The following is a 20,809-nucleotide window of genomic DNA, read 5'->3' on the forward strand; positions in this document are numbered from 1 at the left end:
CAGGATCAGAAAAATTTATATTTCTGGGCACATTATTGGGACACTTGTACATTCAGTCTTTGGCTTTCTATCCCATCAGCATTAATATTATTATTTATTATTTGGCTGCTTCCTGCAGCATCTGCAAAGAACTCCCCATCCCTGGAATTATCCAAGACCAGGCTGGACAGGGCTTGGAGCAAGCTGGGATAAGTGGAAGGAGTCCCTGCCATGGCAGGGGGTGGAACTGGATGAGCTTTAAGGTCCTTCCAACCCAAACCCTTCTGTGATTCTGAGACACAGATTTATCATAATGGTCAAAGACTTTATACCTGTGCTGTTTGTTTTTCTTGCTTCTGTAAAAATGGCAACAGAAATAGTGACATAAATCTAAAGATATCAACAAATCCTCTAATTTTCAGTCTCTTTAGTGGGAATAGATTCCTTCAAAAGTGAAAACCCAGCCTTTACATGAAGCAAAGCATCAGAGCACCAAAATACCATTGATATGAGGAATCATTCCCATTATACTTGTTGCAGGCTTCATCTTCTTCATCCCCTGGCCATGCACACATCAAACCAGGCAGCCAAGGCTGTTCCACACCTGCCTTCACAGAGCTCAGACACCCTCTGTGACTTCAAGCAGAGCCTGCCTGGCTGCTGAGCTGAGGAAAAAAAAAAAAAAAAAACAACTTCAGAAATACCTGTTTAAGTTCCTTCTGTGATTCTTCAACTTTTATCTTCCATTTGCTTTCTTCCTCTTCCACACTCCTCTGTAGCCTTTGTAAAATCCCCTCCTAAGAAGAGAGAGGGATTTGAAAGCTCAGAGAAGAGGAAAGGCAGCTGGAGCATCACAGAGGTGACCAGGCATCCCACTTACTGTCTCTGCCAGAACAGATTTGTATTTCTCACACTCCAGCTGCAGCAGGATGTGCATTTCCTCAGCCTCCTTCAACTTCTGCTCCATAGCCTGGCAAAGGAGGAAAGGCACCACAAGAGTCACATCTCAGTGGATGGATTTCAGTTCCATTCATCTCATTTCAACAAGTGGTATCACTCCTGGGGAGGTCTGTCTTTCCAACCCATGAAAAAATAACAGCAAGTGCAGTGTTCACCTGCAACTCTCAGTACTCAGTCACAAACTCTGAGTTACTGTAAAAAAACTCCATTACTGAAAAAAAGAGAATGGGGATTTTCAATTTGATGAACTCACAATTCCTCAAGGTACTTATCAAAGATGCAAATACATTTCTGTGAATATCTGAACAGCAGGTTGCCCAGAGAAGCTGTGGCTGACTCATCTCTGGAAGGGTTCAAGGCCAGGCTGGATGAGGCTTGAACAACCTGGCCAAGGCAGGGGGGCTGGAACTGGATGATCTTTAACCCAAACCATTCTAGAATTAATATAAAACGATTTTCTTGTGACTTCTCTGAGAACCTGAACTTCCCAACCCACAGCACAATTTGGACAAATCCATCATCCCACACATCAACTGTCCATTTTTTGTGCCTACCTTGACATCTTCAGATCCTGAAGCCTCTCTTAGGTGTTCTTTAGCCATCTTTTCAAACCCACATATCCACTCACTGTGGCTCTGTTGGGAAATCATTCAGTTAAGGCTGAGAATAACCTCAGGAGAGCTCTGCTCAGGACAGTTCCCTCCCCACTGCTGAGGGAGCAGTGTCCCAAGTGCCTGGAGCTCACACACAGCCCCATGGTTGTTGTTCAGGCACACACAGCTGGCAGCAGCCCAGGAGCACGAGGTGATGAGACACACACACAGTTCAGGGGGGCCTGGAGGAGCTGAAATGCAGCTGGGTGACACAGGACTCCCTGCAAGTGTCAGGGCTCTGCATCAGCGTTTGAAGATTCAAAGGAATCTTCCCCAAATCCCTGAGCACTTCAAGCAGATGCTGTATAACTCTAAGAAGGTTGTTTCATAACCTTACAGAAAGTCCTTTTAGCAGGACACTTACTGTAGCACATTTGGAATAATTTTAAATCTGAATATTCAAAACCTCTAGAGGTTATAAATGAAATGCATCCATGTTTCCAGACTCACTTGATATTGCTCACCCCATCTGAACCCCATGAACCCAGGGCATTTTCCCTGAAAAATCACTGAAATTCACCAAAAATCACTGAAAGCCACCAAAAATATAAAACATTAAACTGGCAATCAGTACTTGGGAACAAAATAAAATCCCCTGAATTGTATTAAGTGTCACTGAGGCACTGCAGCTCCTCTGGAAAGGTTGGGAATACAGAGATCCCCATTGTGCCAGTGAGCAAACACAGCAGGCATTACCCATCCCTGAACATTTACTATCTCAGTGAGACACTGAATAACACAGACAGGTAAATCAGATGTTGGGGCATAAAAACCACAAGATAATAACCTTTTATTTTGCTCTTTTAACACTTCTTGAAGCAACTCATCCCTAGCTTTGCCTCCCTGTGCAAGTACAGGCATCACCAGTGAGAGACACTCTGACTCCACTGCAAAACCCTTGGGACAGAGGGGCTGTGAGGGAACACTCCAGGACTGCCCAGCCCAGCAGGAGCAGAGCTCCCTGACCCCAGCAGGAGGTTAAGAAGATCCACTTCTCTTACCATGTTGGAAGGAAGAGAAACTTTGGGGAAGAGCTTCTGGAGGAGCTGGCGCGTCTCCACCTCGGCAGCTTCCAAATGCTGCTGCTTCTCCTAAAGCAAGAGGAGGGCACAGGTGACATTGGGGACCTCACTCACCGACCTGGCAACAGCCTCTCCTCTGCCTACAGCAATTTACTTAACCCAGGAAGTCTTTTTCTAAGTGAGAAAGGAGCTATAGTCTCCAAAATTGCAGTAAATTGCTTCAGAAATGGGCACCAAATTGCTTCAGAATTTGGCCTTTGCATTTGTTCTCACTTAAGCTTTTATTTTCTGAAGTTCTCCTCCAATCTAGCCTGTTTGTACAGAAATTACACCATTGTTCACTTGTCCACAACACAAACTGCACTGTGCTGAGTAACTGCATCCATAGATCGTACCAGCCCTGCCACTCAAGTGAAGTGAGCTCAAAATCAAATAGTTTAATCAATCAACTATTTTTATTTTCTAATCTGTACTTTTAAAATAATTTTAGGTGTGAAAAAAATCACCGTAAGATAACGTCATCACTTCGGAAACAGAGAATTAAAATCAAAAGGAAACTTTGTGTTAATGCACATTTGAACCAGGCCAAGAAAGTAAGACTTTCAAACATTACTTTTAAATACTTAAGAGGAAGCCACTTACATCCTCTTTTCCCAACCCTGGATGCAATGGGAGATAATTATTAGAGCTGTGTGACAATCTCCAGGTGTTTTTTGTTAGTGCTCTGCAAATATAAATACCCAGAGCCACAGGCACCACAGATCTGCCCTTCCATGTATTTAACATTAAAAGCAGAGCAGCCACAGGACATGTGCTTGCTGTGCTTGTGGCAGATTGGGTTAATTTAGCCATACAACACTCAGGCTCTCCTTTAAACTTAAATGCAGAAAGCCTGACACACTGCACAGAAGGGCAGCTTTCAGCCAAAATCCTCCACTGATAATTTGGGATTGTTTTTCCCTTTGACATCAGTGCTGCTCTGAGTTCCTCTGCTGCAAGGGATCGGTGGTGTGAGCAGGCTGAGATTCAGAGACAGAAACAGACAGGAGACATTAGGTGGCGAGGCTGTGCTGGGTGTTAGTTGGCAGCAGTTTAGGAGCCACCATGAAGGGGCAAAAGGCTTTGCTGAAGTCCTCCAGCTGCAGGAGAAAGCAGGCAAGCATTAGCACACGGTGAGAGCAGGGACAGGCTCCTGCCAGCACAGAGCAGACACAGCTCCAGAACAGACACACAACCCCAAAGCAGAGCTCCTCTGCTCCTGGCTGCTGCTCTTAGGGTTAGTTGGATACTTTTTTTTTCTTTTTTTTTTTTTTTTGAGTTCTGCACAGTGGCAATGAACACTGAATCAGGCCCATGGCAAACACAAGCAATTGACATCCCATATCATTTTGAACATTGGTCCAATATTCCCTGTCAAGCTTCACGTGCCTTCAAGGAGGAAATTCACAGCTGTGGTGAGAATTTTCTGAGAAGCTCCTAGATTTTTTAATAATAATAATTTAGTCCTGGTTCTTCCCAGGTCCAACAGATTTGTTCAAGCACAGCCAAAGCCCAGTAGAAGAAAGCAGGTTGCTCACCAGCACAGCTTTTCATGGGAGCTCCCCACAAATCAAAACCAATTCACAACAGCTCTAACAATTATGCAAACAGAAATCAAAAGTCAGCATGCCCACAAACTAACCATTAAAAAAAAAAACAAACAACCTAAAGACAACAGGAAGAAGCAGAGGTGAAAGTATATGAATGATCACTCAGAAGAGGTTATACTTAAACTGCAGTAAAAGTTAAATGTCTCCATTTCACTTAAAGAACCAGCTGCAGATCTGCTTCTAGCTTAATGCATCATTTCTAGCAGTCAACATTACAACCTTGGCAGTCTTGTTCACTTTCTCCTGCAGCAATTTTTCAGTTGATGCCAATGCTTCCATTGCTTCCCAGTTTTTCTCCCGAAGGTCCTAATCATTTTTAGAAAGAATGATTTCAGTTCAGCCAATATTCAAACTGTTTGTGCTTTTACTTCAGAGAAATATTTCCCATTACATTCCACCATTTGCATTTAAATGCTGGTTACTGCAAGGTGATTTTGCTGGGGAGTATGACATACACTAGCAAAAACAAGTGTGATGTTCAAAGAGTCTGAATGAAAAGTGGGGGGGGGGAAAAATGCCAATTTCTGCCCAACCTGCCCCATGTCCAAAACTGATGCAAATGTTACTGCAGAGGGTTATCACTACAGCAACCCCACACTTTGACTGCACTTGTAAGAAGAAAGAGGGAAGTTTTCAAAAGTAGTGAGGAACACAGACACCAAACCACAGATTACACAACAGAGTGTTAGGCATGTTGCAGTGCAGAACCCAGCACGGACCCAGGAGACACGGAGGTGTGCACATCTACACCCCTGATCCTGCAACCACACCTCAGCCCAAACGCCGGCGCTGCTTTTGGCAACGCGCAGCTCAGGGTTTGCAGCTCTCTCCACTGCACCCACAGAGAACTGGTTTGGTGCTCAGCAGCCCTCCTGGGAGGCTCTGGGGTTTCAGAAGGGGTGAGCACATCCCAGATGCACGTGGGAAGGCCACGGTGCCACCCTCCTGTGTCTTTCTTGGCGAGGTCATCAAACGTGTACTCCACAAGATGTCAACACAATCAGTGAGAGCCTGAGAGCTCTTCTAAGAGCAGCTCCACAGCTCTTCTGAAGGATGGTGGGGCCTTGCAGCAAGGAGATTACAGTGCTTGGGATTTAGATTTAACTTTTTCCAACCCTCAGAGCAAATCTCCTTTAGCAAAGGGTTATTTTGGAAAGGTTGCATTTTAAATTCATCAAAAGCCTAGCAAGCACCTACACTAATTTTACTTTACCACTCCTATTGGCCCACAATCCAATGGGCTGTTCACAGGATATAAACACAACATTGGATAAAACTGAGAAAAAGCTGGGACCTTCAGGCCTGGTCTGCCTTTAGCAGCAGCCAGACTTTGCCTGCAGCACAAAGGATATTCAGACCTTGTGAATCTGCAGGAAACAAACCTTCTGTTCTACCTTTCCAGCTCATCATCTGTCTTCTGAGACTACTCAGCCTCTTTCTCTCCACTTTATTTCAGCTCTTAAACAGCACTTCTTGCTCAAAAGTTCTCAGTATTTTCTTTGAGCATTTTCCTTTGACTGTCTGACTATTAAGAAATAAAGCTTATTGCCTGCTATTCATTGGATTTTACAGGGTATCAAGGAGAGACAGGTGAGATAAACACCCTGTGTTTTAACTTTCTTCCATATAACTTAAAAGATAACACTCCCCTGCCCTGCACAGGTAATGCATTACAAGGAAGTAACTCCACAGCTCTGTGATGGAAGATACAATCTTTAATTCCATCTACAAAGAACCCAGACTGCACCCTCAGCAGCTGCTGTGCAGGAAGGCTCAGTCCTTCACTTCCTTTAGAAGATCAGGATTAACCACTGTCAGGAATGGGAAGAGCCAGATCTGAGCACCCTGAAGGTAATTCCTGCCCCATGTCCCAACACAAGGACCAGAACTCTGTCGGAGCACAGCCCCTTTCCTCCTCCCACCCTCCCTGCCCTTGGCAAAGGGCATGTTTCTGAACAGGGTTAACCAGGTTGGAATCCAAATCCAAGAACTTGCTGTGGGATGTGTCCCCTAGCAAATCTCCTTCCTCTCATCCAATCAGCAAATTGTCCAGGAGCTGACACAATTCTGAGCAGTGAAGTCAGGTGTGCTGAGTCACTCCCAAGAGGAAAGGAGCACCCAGAGACACAATACAGCTGTCAGAAACACTCTATGAAAAATGTCCCAGGCCTCAAGAAGTGCTGGGAACACAGGTTTGGTTGTTTTGGGGTTTTTTTCTGGAGTGGTGGGGGAAGAATTTCCTTACGTTGTTCTTTTTCCTCTGCTGCTCAAAAGCATTTCTCTGAGAGGCGAGCTCGCTCTGGAGATTGGCAATTTCCTTCTCTTTGCCTGCAACCCTGAATTAACAAAGGGAACCACAAACAAGTCAGGAGACATTGAAGAAATTCCCAGTGAAGCACTGACACCCTTTCCCACACACTAACTTGCCTTCCCTTCCCTTTTCAGCTCTCTCTGAAAAGCTGTTTTCACTGACTTGGCAGCACCGCCTGCTTCCCACTGCTCCCTGAAGCACTCAGCCTGAGCAAACCCATTGTAAAGCTGTTGTTTGCCTACAACAGGCATCTGCACACATTTAGCAGGGCCATGGAAAGGCAACACATTAGCTGAGGGTAGAGTCAGCCAGCCCACGCCAGTACAACACCACAGAACAGGCACTGCCTGCTGAATGAGAGTGTTCCCTTTCAAGCACCTAATCCACAATTTGTAAGTCATTTACCTTGAAAGACAAATAATTCAGCCAGCTAAAAATGCATGACAGTGGCAATTTGCTTAGCACAATACAGCATTAGCTACCACATAGTTATTTAATGTGCTTCAGCCCCACATTATAACACACTTTTAACCCCTGAGGTTTTCCCTGGAAGAGATTTCCAGATGATTTTGTAATAGGAACAACCCTCTGCTAGGCTGAAGTTCCAGAAAAAAGCCTGTCACGTTTGCTTGAAACACCAACATTTAACTCTTCAGCCATAAGCTGAGCTGGCATGCATTCAAAATAACATCAATCAAGGCTTGCTTCTATGGTGGGCACAACACATTGCCAGCACTGTCTGTCTGCAGGAGATTACACCTGAGGATAAGCAGTGTGAGCAGAATCTCCCATGCTCAACTTCTATGAGACAGTAATTTAATTTATTTCCTTTTTACCGGCCACTTCGCATCGTCTGATACTGTACATTTGGCATTTATTTCTAAATTTCCTGAGCAATTAACTGAACAGAATCAATTCTCTAATGCATTCAACAACCTGGCAGTACTCACACTTGTAGAAGCTCCTCGCTTTGGACAGCCAGAGATGCCTACAAAGAGATCACAGATGTGTCAGGAGCAGAGCAGAGCAGCAGAGACCAGGATGTGCCTTGTTCACCAGGCACTGCTGCAACACCACAGAGCTGCACTCTGGGCCCTTGAGGGAATCCTGTGCAGCCTCCTCTGGCCAGGAACACAGCAGGCATAAGGAGGAGCACAAGGCTGCAAATCCATATGATAAAAGGAAGCAGGAACAGATATGCAACAGCCAAAAATGCTGGCTCAGTACAACCCAACCCCAAAGGTGCCCCTGGATTTCCATGGGCAGTACAACTCCTGGTTTTCCATGCAAGCTACCACCACTCATTTTTGACTTCTCTCAGTAACACTGCAATTGGAAGCTGTACCTGTTTGCAGTTCTCCTGCTTTAATTCCTGTATTTGAGCTTTGAAAGATTCATTTTCTTTTTGCACATCCTGTTGAAAGAAAAAAGGCAATACATACTCATGTATCAACAGAGATATACAATATATAGAGAGAGATATACACTCACATATATATACTCTGTATATATATAGGTACACACTCCTCAGGATAAGGTGCTTCTATCAAAACTTTACCTGTAACTGTTTTACTTGGTTTGCAATTTCTCTCTCTTTTTCTTCCACCATAGCTTTCAACTTCTTCATTTGTTCTTCTTCTCCTTTCAACCTGCAGAGATGGTTTAGAAAGTAAGGAGAAAGGGTTAAAGTAGGGAAAAAAATGCTAAAGAATTTATGTTAAAAAGGAACAGCCACTCAAACTGGGATAATAAATACATTTTGTGTGTGTTGAGGCTGCCTCAGGTACCACACACGGGCTGTGCCCGAGCTCTGCTGGGAGAGCAGCACAGCCCAGGAGCTGCTTTGCAGACAGAGCCCTTTGTGGCACAGTCTCATACAACCTTCCTCTGACTTGCAGCAGCCAGACAAAGCAGAGGAAAGCCTGGCAGCATTTCTCCATAAAACAGGAGCTTTGAATTGGCTACTGCATCTCAGCCTGAAAATGGCACAAACCGGATCTGTTCACTTCTGTCACCGACTGAGCCACGGGCACTACAACCTCCAACATGCTGAACAGCAGGAGGAATTAGCACCAGACATGAGGAGCAGCAGCAACTCCACTGGTTGATAGAGCCCTGGGTGCACATTCCCAGTGTGAGAGCAGCACAGCTCAGGGCAGGGACAGCAGCCGTGGCAGCAGCCACCAGCACTAACAGCTTATTTTAGCAAAGGCCATGAAATTCCTGACAGCAATTCAAACATTCCAGCTGAAGATAAACTCAATGTATATTCCCAGCAGGCACTTGAGGGAGTGCTACTCTGCATACTCACAGGTTCTCCACGTCCTGGACTTGGGATGCAGCAGGGACCTGAAAAAGTAATTCCCAGTCTCATTTTGATGACACAGTTTTCAAATCAACAGCATGAGAAGGGGCAACACACAGCTTGCAAGACACTTGCCAAAGAAATACCAGGAATTTTGCATCAGGCATTGCTCCAAGAATATCTAATCACATAATGGATTTCAGAAACAGAGCTTACACCAAGCATCCCAAACTTCACACCAGCCAACTGCTCTCCATTCCATCTTCCCCCTGGGATAAATGCTTGTGTCTAGACATCCACCCAAAATAAAAGTCCAACTCAGTCTCCTCCTTTTACCATCAACAAAAATCCAAACTGAGCCAGAATACCACCTTACTGGAAAAATTCTTCCATTAAGTAACACCTGGCTTCGAGGCTGTCCAGTTGTCTGCTCTCAAGTCCAGTGCAGGAGATCAAAAGCCAAAATATTCCAGCCCCACGGAAAGGCAGGAAGGAGTCACAGCATAGCCTGACCACTTCAAGAGATGCTGCTACATTCAGTTGCAGCCAAAGCTCCTGCATGACCAGAGCCCTGCAGAGATGCTGCTTCAGCCTGGCAAGGAGGTGACTGGGACACAGCTGGGACTGTCTGTGAGCTCCAAGGCTTTCAGACCACCAAAGCTCCTCTTTATGCACAGTATCATCCCAGTTAAAACCTCCCAGAACCTGCTAGCCATGTAAAACCTGTTTTGGATGAACACAGCTGAACTAGTGGGCTCTCTGCATTATAAACAGCTTAGTCAAGTTGGATTTAAAACATCTCTAAGCTGAAGCCAATGCAAATCCTCTGTGTGAGGAAGAGGAGAAAAAACAGCTTCCTGTTCAAGCAAGCAGCACTCCCAAACCACATCCACTCTGCAGGCTGTACCTGTTGGAGTTGTTGCAGGTTCTGTTGTTCCAGCTCCTGAACTTTACTGGTTAATTGTGCAATTGTATCCTTCTGACCCTTTGGATAGATAAAAAGCAAAGTTAAAAGTGTGGCTTTATTCTTCCCAGCCAGACAAGCTGCAACAGAACTTATTTCCCTTCAGAATATTAAAGCAGCTTACCTGCAGACATTCTCCTTTCTTAACAATCTCTTTCTCCTTCTCTTCCAATAAGGCCTCCATGGTTTTCACCTGCTTTTCCTTCCCCTTCAACCTGTGCCATTGAACACAGACAAACACAGCATAAACCCTTTGCTCTTTCATCCATCTGGAAATAAAACATCTGTGATTTACAGCACCTAACAAAAGCAGATCTGTGATCAAAGGCACAAGCACAGTTCACCTACTAAAAACCAATGTGTGAGCACTTCCACTTCAGCCTGGCTGAGCAGGAGATGCCCTTGATCACTGGCACTGCTCATTAGGTGAAAGCAAACTCTGAGCTGACACATTGCAGGGGTTTCACAAATGTGTGCTCTCCTCATCCAAAAACACTTCCCTGCCCCTCCCCAGCTGGGGATACAAGGGACTGAATGATCATTTCACCACCCCTACAGCTCAGGTGTTACCAAAGCAGGTTTTCCACCATGCCTTGCCTACATCCCTCCATCCTGACTTGGATTTAAGGGGTCAGTAAGGGGGTGCACAGGGCAGACCAGAATTAACAACTGCACTTACAGAGTCTGAAGTTCTTTGACTTGTGATGTTATTGTCACCTAAAGAAAATAATCAGCACTTCAGTTCAATGCACATGGAAAAGGCACACAAATGCTAAAAATTGCTCTATGAAGAAACACAGGGAAAAACTATCAGACCTTTTCAAAAGAGGCACCATTTATTGCAGTAAGCATAAATGCACTTTTTTAATTACAAGGCACCGAGTGTCTCCAACTATTTACATTCCCCACATCTAAAATGTGACTTCCAGAGCAGCCAAGGAAACAGTGCAAATGGGAACAACAAGCAGGCCCACAGGAGACACAGAGGAAGAAGCAGAGAGTGACTGTGACCACCACCCCACTGTCAACTGCAGCTCCAACCACAGAGACCATCCCTGGCCACTGAGAGCTCTGCATAAGGAAATGCTTTTTGGGTGCTCTCTGAAAAGTCAGCACTCCCTTAAATTCCCATTCTAAAGCTGAATGTGGACTGGAGATGTAAGATTTAGTGGGAATGTTACTTTTGAATGCTGTGTGAAAGCCTGACAGTGGTTATCTGTCAATCCTCTACCACAACACAGCACGAGTTTCAGACATTCCCAAAAATCTCCCTTCTGCTTGCAGGAGACCAAAAGGTGCACAGATACATCACCTTTGGAGCAAGCATCCCTCACAGAGCATTCCAGAAACAGCAAATCTAAACCACATTTTTTTTCTGGGCTCTGACAGGTCCAGGGAAGGAAATAGACACAAACAACTCCCTGAGTTCCTGGAAATTTGCTTTGAGGAAAAGCCCAAGGCGGAAACACATTCTGTGAAGCTTTGCCTAAAAAGGACAAAACTCTAACACTGAGCAGGGGGTGACATGTTGGAATGCAGCTAAAGGGACTGAAAAGAGGGCAGGCCAAAATCACAACCCACACAAACAAGCACATTTCCTGACAGCACAATGGACTGAGCTGCCTGCAGAATGGGCTCCCTGAGGAAACGTGGGCTTCCCTTGCTTTGGATGCCAGACAGCAATCATGCCAAAAAAGCCCATTCTCCTCCATCCCTGCATTCCTGACAGCTAAAGTAAAACTGACTGTGCCTAGATTGAACTCTTTTTGGGCACTGGGAAAAAAAAAATAAACAGTCTTGGGTTTACCTGGGCCTGCAGTATTGCTCCAGCAACACAGAAAGGCCAGAACAGGAGCAGTAACTTCAGCACTTGAGATTTCCAAGTTGTCAGCCCCAAGGATGCCCCAGGGTTTCATGTTTACTACAGGGACAGTGTGCCCAGGCAGAGCTGATGTTGCAATGCATTAAGCTATAGCAATTCTTGCCAAATTTCATACTAACAGCCGAAAAAGTTCAGGTTTCCTGAGGTATGTGGTTTCTGAAGGATATCATTAATTATCCTACATTTTTATGGCTTTATATCCAAGAACAGTGTAGCTCCAGCATGAGGAAGTTCCTTACCCAAGGACATTCACCAGTGAAACAGAACATACTAGAACAGAAACAGTGAGCAGCACATCCAAGGCAAGGCTGGTTCACACTGCTGCCACTAAAGTATTTTACCTGTTTTTCCATCTCAAGCTGGGAATTTCCTACTTCTTCTTTCAGAGCCTCTATTTCCTGTGTCAAAGCCTTTTCAATGACAAAACAAGACAGGGTTGGACAATGGAAACACAAAAACACCACAAAAATGGATGCTACAGATTGATCACTGTAGAATGCCATGCAGTAACAGACAAATGTGGTTGTGGCACCAACACACAAAGGAATTGCAGGGATTGCACACAGATACCTGAACAGTCTTCTCCTTGCTTGCTACTTTTAGGATTTCAGCTTGTAGGAGTTCTTCCACTGATTTTATTTTTCCATCCTTCTCGTGGATCCTTAAAAAGAGCAGAGAAATAAAAGCTGGCTGAAAAAAAATGTGCTACTCAAGCAAATAAAAAAAAATTGCTCCTGCTATCACATCACATCCCATCACCAGCCTCAGGGATCTAGAGTGGGACCAGGCAAGAGGAACAAATAGGGAGAATAAGACTGGGACTAGTGCAGAACCAGCTGGCTTTATATGACCAGCAGTTCACATGCTAAATCAATACCACTACAATCAAAAAATGCAAATTAAGATATCAAGAGTGCCTGGAATGACACACACTTAAAATCAGCCTTCACTGGACATTCCAGCAAAGTATTTATCAACTTAAAACACACAGGGGACAATCCCACTCCTTTTCAAGTGCCTACTGAACAAAAATGATTATCTGATAAATCAGAGCAATTCCTCACCTAGTCAAAGCCAGGTTTATGAAATTAAGTGCTTAGCAGAGCAGCAACTGGATTTTCAGCAGGTATTGATCTGGTGTGACATGTTTCCAAAATGGAAATGCTTCCTGCCACACACACACTTCACCCAGCCAAAAGCCAATGATTTCAAGGAAGCAATACACTTGTAGTCATGGAATAAAGATGCAGAATTAATCAGAAATTCAATCTGTGCAGTAACTTACACTTTCTGCAGTTCCTCCACCAGTGATTGGAAGGAAACCTGTGAAAAACAGAGCTTCATCTTAGGAAAAACACAACAAAGCAAAACAATCTGTGAATGTTGAAGGGTGAGGATAGAGAGCTGGATGAACTATGTAGCAGCCTAATATTTTATTTATTTGGCTGCCCCTGAGAAAATTAGTCTACAGCTCCTGGCCAAGCAGTAATACTAAACTTGCTGCAAGTTCCAGGAAAACAAAAGCAAACCCACACCCACACAGGAGAGGGTGAAGTTCAGGACCATCATTTCATCAGCTGCCCTTTAATGCTGACACTGCTGCACATCTCTACAGGGTCCCTGTGCCTCCCCACTTCCAGACATGATTTTCTAGGAGCTAATTGCCCTCCTGAGGTGTCCAAGCAGAGCTGGATGTCAGGGAAAGGCACTTCCTGACCAGCACATCAAAAGTGACAACAGTGTGACAGTGTCACTGAGCAGACACGAGGGGAAGGGGGACAAGTGACACCTGCAGAGTGTGGATTGACACTGGGAAGCTCCAACATTCATCATGAATCTGAGGCAGTACAAGCTGCCTGCCAGCCATGCCTGCTGCTCCAGGCTTCTGCAAAAGGAGCTCCATGGCCATTTCAGAGCATGGCAAACTCACAGAATCACTGGGTTGGGAGAGACCTTCAAGATCATCCAGTCCAGCCCAGCCCCAACAGCTCAACTGAACCCTGGCACCCAGTGCCACATCCAGGCTTTGTTAAACACACCCAGGGATGGGGACTCCACCACCTCCCTGGGCAGACATTCCAGATCTTTATCACCCTTGCTGGAAAACACTTTTCCTGCTATCCAGCCTGTATTTCCCTGGTGCAGCTCGAGGCTGTGTGCTCTGGTTGTGTCAGTGCTGCTGGAGAAAGAGCCCAGCCCCAGCTGAGCCCAGGCACCTTTCAGGAGCTGCTGAGAGTGATGGGGGCAGCCCTGAGTCTCCTTTTCTCCAGGCTGAGCACCCCCAGCTCCCTCAGGGCTTCCTCACAGGGTTTGTGTTCCAAGCCCTCACCCTCAGGCAGCACTGCCTGGATCCTGAACATCTGCCCTGCTTCTGACACTTCCGCAAAGCAAACATTTGACAGAAGCATCAGCTCCCAGACCAAGGCTGAAAGAAAACAGGATGCTTTGCCAACAGGCTTCAAAGGCAACTCCACCTTCTTCCCTTGACTTCTGCAACCACAGCAAGATTCTTTCAGATTTAGTTTAGGTGTAATAAAAGTTTTAGATGAAAAGTACTACCTGCTCTGATTGCTGAATTTGCAGGCTTTGAAGTTCTTTTCTCAGAGATGAATTCTCCGTTCTCAGGGCCTTTGAAAGCAGACACAGAGATAATGAAAGCCTCATTTGTGGGGGAAAAAGTGTTAAGCTTGACAAAAAAGTAATTTCTTTTAGAATAAGTGAAAGACTTTGAAAGTCTGGAAGAGACCCCCCTCTGCAGGTGTTGGAGCCAAAGTATTCAACAGACTAATTATTCACCATGGATAACTTGGAGTGGACACTAATTTATAGGAAATTAGGGCAAGGTGGGAGTGCTGTAACTGAGCAGAGAGGTCAGAAAAACAAATGCAACAAATCATGTTACAGCCCATCTTTTGTACAGCCCATTTATTCATTTGTATTTACATAATACTGGGATTCTCCCACAGACAGGCTTCTCACCACTCTGGGAATACAAATAAAAATTATATAACACCATAGGCTTTAACAGTCTAGATCCTACTCTAGAGTCAATAATAACATCCAAAATATGTAAGAATTCAAAGATGCCTTTGTACAGAACAGCACTACAAGAATAAAAATCACATAATCTGAACATCACTGTCAGCATTATTAAAAAATTGTAAAATATTATTTCAAACAAATCACTTGCAAAATACCACCATCCCTGGAGGGATTTAAAAGCCATATGGGTGTGGCACTTGGGGATGTGGTTTGGCAGTGCTGGGGATGGTTAGACTTGATCTCAGAGGGTTCTTCAGCCTAAAGGAGTCTATGGGGTGCTCACAGCTTTGGCTGCTCAGTAACCTCAGGGTTTACAACCCCTCCCCAGCACAGGGATGGCAGCAATTGGTGCCCCTGGAATTCAGGCACCTTAAGAAAGGGAAAAACATTGTCTTGGCTGTGCCCAGGTGGACACAGCCTCCCACAGGAGCCAGCTCAAAATGGATTTCTGTACTGCCTCTCCAGGCTTCTCATCACTGCCTTCTTTATAAATAAACAGGAAGGAAATAACTTTATCACCATTCCAGAAATGTCACTAGTTCATAATCCACATAACCTTTCAGATTATCAACTAAGACAAAAAAACCTGGAGTTTTATAATACCAAGTTTATAGAAAACACCCTTTCCTAAAGGGAGGTTTGTTGGGGATTAAACCAAATGTACAGCTCTAGAAATATATTCCCATTATTCCAAAGGGCTTTTTAGCAAAATCTGCCCTAGACTAAGCAGAGAGAAGCTTTATTTACTTATACTTATTTATTTATTCTAGTCCACTGATGCTCATGCTTAGTCTGTCTTATAGAAAAGGTTTCAACCTCATCTTCACAAGGTGCTTTTCCTGTTCAGAAGGAATTCCCACTCAACTATGAGCACTCCAACATTCACCTTGCATAAGAGCACTTAATCTCTATTTCCCCATCAAAAGATAGTAAGAGGGATTTTACCTTTAGCTCCTCCTCTTTAGTAGCCACCTGGATGAGTCCTGCCTCAAGCAGCTCTTCAACTGTCTTGATTTTATCATCCCTCTCTCTCATGCTGAAAAAGCAAGAGTGAAAATTAGGAAAAAAGAGAATTTAACTTTGAAGGCAGTTAGCTATCAACAGTAACCTTACTGCCACCAAAACCTTTATTTTAGCTTCTGATTCAAAACAAAGTTTCTTACCTTTTTTCCATCTGCTCTATCAAGTCTTTGTTTGTCTATTAAGAAAAAAAAAATGGGGCCATCATTAAATGGATCAATAAAGGTTTGGGATTTAAAAAACAAATAATTGGAAAGCACCAACTTTACCAGAAGCTTGTTTACAACACTAATCCAGAAAGGAAAACAAAGTAGGGAGAGAAAATCCTCATGGTATATGTGTCTAATAGTGATGCTGGAAAAAAACCCTCAATCTTTCAGAGGAGGGACAGATCCAGCCCAAATGCCTTAATGGCTTTACACTGCTGGACTTGCAGCCAGCTCAGTACCTGAAAATCTGCCCTTTTGAGCATTTATCAGAACCACAAGCTCCACCTGAGGCTCTCTCAGCAGAACATTTATGATTCCTCAGCTCCACCACACTGGGAGAGACCAGGTGGGAAACATAAAGCAACTTCCAAGCAAAATCACCTCCAGTCCTTCAGGCAGGACACAGATCAGCCAAAGGAGCAGGGGCTACAGGCCTGGTTGTCCACCAGAGAAAAGGGAGCAGCTCCAAAAGGGAGCTCCTGACTAGCAGGAGTACAGGAGAAGTTTCCTGTCCTGCCAATCTTATTCCAGTGTTTCAGGAATTTCTCTCATTCCACAATGATGCAAAGTCAGGGATGCTCATAGGGGCTCTCCCAGAGAACATCCCAAAGGAGATGGAGCTGAACAACACAACAGCTTTGAACCTGCAGCATCCTGTGAGCACCAGTCTGGCTGCAGCAGGTGAGCCATGGGCAAAAACACAGAACAGGAGGCAAAAGACATCACAATGTAAAGAGTTTTCTACTTCCAAGGGTCAGAGTGGTTACAGAAATAAGTTCTTGCTTGTGTTAAGCTGTATGAGTCTTCAGGAGGGAAAAAAAAATACAGATTTTGTTTGGACACTTCTGACTAGGTCTACAAGACAGCCACAACTGCCTTACTTGACCCTCCACAGAAGAGAAAATACCTAAACAAGCATCAGGTTTTGACATCAACCAGCTCAGCCTACAGCCAGGTTAAGAAAAAACACTGAAGAAATTAAAAGCACAGAAGATATTTGATAAAAGCTCAGCAAACACTGGCTGTACCTGCTCAGACAGGAGAGTCTGCAGCTTCTGAACTTCAGCTTGCAGAGCTGTGTTTTGATCCTTCAGAACCTGGAAGAAAATTGAGGCATTTTATCAGTTCAGAACTGCAGAGCCTAAATACAGCCTTTCCATAATGGCAAAAAGGCAATTAAATAGCACAGAAGTCATTACAGAGAGTTCTTTGGAAGCTTCAAGACTACAAAGAGTCCTTTCCTTCTCTGTCTTGCTTTTCTGTATTAAGGACAAAAGTGTTGTCCTTATGTCCCATGAGAAATTCAGCTGTTACCATCTTTATTCCCTGGCAGAGAATCAGACAGTACCAAATGTGAGAAGCTCAGAAAAGAACCCATTTTTCTCCAAAAGCAGCACCAGCATTGTGTCAAGATTTAATAACTGCCTCTTACAAAACCCTCATCTGGTGAAGCAGATCATCCCAGATCCCTTTTTTTTTTTTTTTTTGAGTTCCCTTCAGCTGCCTCAGTGCACAGCAAGGACTTGGCAGTCCAGCACAGAGAGGTTTGCACAGCTCCCACACCTGGGAAGAGGTGGATGGGAAGGACAAACAGACTTTGCCTCTCCTCCTGCATTCCTGCTCCATACAATGGTCACAGCAGCCCTTAACAGACAGTGTTTTAAAATCTTCCTCTATTACTGTTTTTTTTCTTTTTGAAGACTTGCTTGGCGCTTCACAAAAGTGAAAAGCAGGACATGTGCTCTGCAAAAACCCCAAAATCTCACAGGGAAAACACAAGCAGGAAAGGACAACAACAGTGAGGATTAAATGCATTGCTCTGGTTTGAACCTGGCTTTTCCCTCTTTCATGTGCCTGGGAAAAAAGCAGCATTTTCCTTAGGTGGAAGCATTTAGAACAGCACTGGTCTGGTTTCTGTTTGGGATCAAAGAGAGGAGGAAGGAGAGAGCAGCAGTGCCCATAATCTTCATGCTGGGAGCACACTGTGGATTTCTGCACCATCACAATGCTGATGATCTGCATTCAGCTCTCTATTCACCTCCCAAGAACTGCTGGAACTGCCTGCAGGTGATTTTTGCCATTACTTTAGCACTGAGCTGATTACAGCACATAACCATTCACAACACCTCTAAGGCCTTTTTCCTGGGAACAGTTACTACAGAAACCTTCACACTAAAAGGATGCTCCTATTTCTTCTCACATTCATTTTCACCTCACCTACCATTTCTAATGTTCCACCACACAAGGCCCTGAGAGTGGCACTAACCTGAGACTTGCCCGCTTCCCCCAGCCTGCCACCTCTTCCCACACTGGTTATGCACCTGTGACCCAGCACACAAACTTTATTCCAACAGCTTTATTCCAAAAATCAACTGAAATTGTACTTTGTTTCCTATTTTATTAACTGAACAAACTTCTTCCCTCTTTTCCTCTGACAGCTTAGAGAAACTACAGAGCCCTTGCAAGGGATTCTCATCAAAACCTCTTTGAAAGTGGCACTTAAATACAAGAATCAAGTTTACTGCCTGCTTCAAAGAACCCCAGGAGACTCCAGAGGCTTCTCCTACAAAAGCATCCTGCCTCTGCCACTGCCCACTCACTCTGTTCCTCACTAGCAAACTCACCAAGGTGACAGTGGCAACTTCAGAGGGACTGACCTCACACCAGAAACATCAGAGGAGCAGCAGCACCCACCACAGGCTTTAAAGGAGTTCAAGGCATGGAGTCAGCACCTCTCTCTGTTTCTAACAGCCCAGGTTCACAAGAAAAAGGCCAAGGTGGCAGAGGGCAAGGAGGAATTAAGCTGCTCTCTGCACACACCACCCAGAACCAAGCAGCAGCTTTGCTCTGCAGACCCCAGATGTCAGAACAAAAGCTTCAGCAGTTGAGCTGCAGCCTTATGAGAAAATGTGGGAAGAGGCAGAGTTAAAATAAGCATTTTCACATCTGCCTGACAGAAAACAGAGGCTTGGCATGATCATCCAAGCAGCAAAAGCTCCAAACAAAAGCACCAAGGCCTTGAAAGGCACATTTGCAGGTGGAATGCAGGGAAATCACAACAGTTTTTACTGTCCAACCTCCTCTTGCAGAATTAAAAGCCCTCTCTCTCCACAACTCAGACATTGCACTTAACTTGTGTTGTGCCACCTCTCACTCTGCTGTGATATCCCACATTGCTCCTGCCTTACAAACACAACAGTGTCATTTACCTAAGCACCCAAAGGTCAGTTTCACTGTTCTGCAGTTGCTCCACAACCTCTGGAGACTGACAAACTTACTAAAAACCAGCACAAAACCACCTGTTCTGTATCTTACCTTGAATTCCTCTTTTGTGTTTGAAATCTGAGCCAGTTCTTCTCGAAGCTGATCTTCAAGAGTTCTTATTTTGTCATCTTTTATGTGAATGCTGAGAAACAGCAGAACAGTTAAACACATTTCCCCATCCAAGTCTTACAAAAAGCATTACTAAAAAGAACATAAAAGACTGATAAACATTGTTTATCAAATCCCAGAGCTATTTACCTTTTCTGCATCCTTTCCAGCTCATGTGCAGCAGCAGCCTAGATTATAAAGAGGATTAACACAGACTTAGGATACATCACATGATTCAATCAACCTTTCATTCCACAATATTAAAAAGCTAGAACAAGTCATTTGGCCTCCCAGCACATGACTGAAATCAAGAGTGAAAGGGGTAAGCTTGTCTTCATGCACTTTTGCAACACCAATCTACAAGCATGCAATGATATAAAGGGAAAACCATCTCCAAGAGATTCATTTGACAACTGGGATTATCTCTAATTAAACACTTCATTTCCACTTCTGGAATGAACAGGCCACACAGCAGCAACACAGGGACAGCATTTTGTTTGGCTCTAAAAACATCTCTGTGGTGAGGCAGGGGGAGCTGTGGGCTTTGGGGGTTTTTTGGGGGGATGTTTATGAATCTTGTATGCAAATTCCAGGCTTGCATATTCACAGGCAGCTGTGCTCACTTCTGTGAAGTGTCCTGCACTCTACATGCCTGAAAATCTAAACCAACCAAGCAAAATGCTTCAGTAACTTGGATATCCAAATACAAGACTCTGCTGGTGAAGGAGGGGGAAGAATTAGGGCTCCCAGCAGCTCTAAGAACTGCAGGGAATCAGATCTGAGCCCAATCCGGAAGCCCCACACCATTAAGGTGCTTAAGCAGAGCTTGCTTAAAGCCAACAGATCTGCATTTGCATTTATGACAGAACAGGTACTGGAAGGGAGGAAAAGCAAAAACAACTGTTTCACCTGTTCATTTGTCAGAGCCTGTAACTTCTGCACTTCTGATTTCAGGGAGAGGTTCATATTTTGTAAAACCTGAAGGAAAAAAGAAATGTATTTGCAGTTCATACACAGAGTGTCTTTCACTCTCCAGGGTGAAGCTTCAGGGGATTTTTTGAAGGAAAATCCACAAATTTCCTTATCAATAGCTTTTCCAGCATCTAGCACTGGCCTTGCCTAGCAGAGCAGACCTGTAGCTGAAAGGCTGTTTCTAGACCCAAGGACAGCAGCCTTGGGGGCTGCATTTTGTACATGCAGCCAGATCAGCTGGCATTGGCACAGCTTTTATTGTACCTTGAGCTCTTCCTCCTTGCTGGTTAAGTTGGCACGTTCATTGCCTAATGAGTCCTCCATCTGCTTGATCTGTTTGTCCTTCTCTGCAATCCTGCACAAGGGAGAAACAGTGACAGATCAGCACAGAAGATGTGGATGGAAGTGGTGCAGGAAGCATCAGGCTAAACCCAAAATACACCCTGGCCCTTCAGTCCAGCTCCTGCTC

At 44.5% G+C, this 20,809-nt stretch overlaps 1 protein-coding gene across 13 annotated transcripts in view; it reads right to left on the reverse strand.

Moving 5' to 3' along the window:
- Positions 1 to 20,809, reverse strand: part of KTN1 (kinectin 1) — a 79,334-nt gene that overhangs the window by 13,165 nt on the left and 45,360 nt on the right. For 5 of the 13 annotated variants that reach the window (XM_036384197.2, XM_036384191.2, XM_054515180.1 and 2 more), the window contains exons 14-37: positions 20,605 to 20,695; positions 20,278 to 20,346; positions 19,519 to 19,556; positions 19,312 to 19,402; positions 17,025 to 17,093; positions 15,931 to 15,965; positions 15,713 to 15,803; positions 14,285 to 14,353; positions 13,011 to 13,048; positions 12,296 to 12,386; positions 12,067 to 12,135; positions 10,523 to 10,560; positions 9,968 to 10,058; positions 9,787 to 9,864; positions 8,886 to 8,923; positions 8,133 to 8,223; positions 7,920 to 7,988; positions 7,525 to 7,562; positions 6,509 to 6,599; positions 4,483 to 4,569; positions 2,594 to 2,683; positions 1,494 to 1,574; positions 860 to 949; positions 684 to 776 (exon numbers count right to left, since the gene is read on the reverse strand). In XM_036384197.2, coding sequence (XP_036240090.1) covers positions 684 to 776; positions 860 to 949; positions 1,494 to 1,574; positions 2,594 to 2,683; positions 4,483 to 4,569; positions 6,509 to 6,599; positions 7,525 to 7,562; positions 7,920 to 7,988; positions 8,133 to 8,223; positions 8,886 to 8,923; positions 9,787 to 9,864; positions 9,968 to 10,058; positions 10,523 to 10,560; positions 12,067 to 12,135; positions 12,296 to 12,386; positions 13,011 to 13,048; positions 14,285 to 14,353; positions 15,713 to 15,803; positions 15,931 to 15,965; positions 17,025 to 17,093; positions 19,312 to 19,402; positions 19,519 to 19,556; positions 20,278 to 20,346; positions 20,605 to 20,695 — 1,726 coding nt within the window. The remainder of the gene's footprint in view (positions 1 to 683; positions 777 to 859; positions 950 to 1,493; positions 1,575 to 2,593; positions 2,684 to 4,482; positions 4,570 to 6,508; positions 6,600 to 7,524; positions 7,563 to 7,919; positions 7,989 to 8,132; positions 8,224 to 8,885; positions 8,924 to 9,786; positions 9,865 to 9,967; positions 10,059 to 10,522; positions 10,561 to 12,066; positions 12,136 to 12,295; positions 12,387 to 13,010; positions 13,049 to 14,284; positions 14,354 to 15,712; positions 15,804 to 15,930; positions 15,966 to 17,024; positions 17,094 to 19,311; positions 19,403 to 19,518; positions 19,557 to 20,277; positions 20,347 to 20,604; positions 20,696 to 20,809) is intronic. The other 8 variants (XM_036384199.2, XM_054515178.1, XM_054515183.1 and 5 more) reach the window with 4 other exon arrangements.

Source organism: Molothrus ater, chromosome 6 (assembly GCF_012460135.2).
Source record: "Molothrus ater isolate BHLD 08-10-18 breed brown headed cowbird chromosome 6, BPBGC_Mater_1.1, whole genome shotgun sequence".
In the NCBI taxonomy this organism is placed as follows: Eukaryota; Metazoa; Chordata; class Aves; order Passeriformes; family Icteridae; genus Molothrus; species Molothrus ater.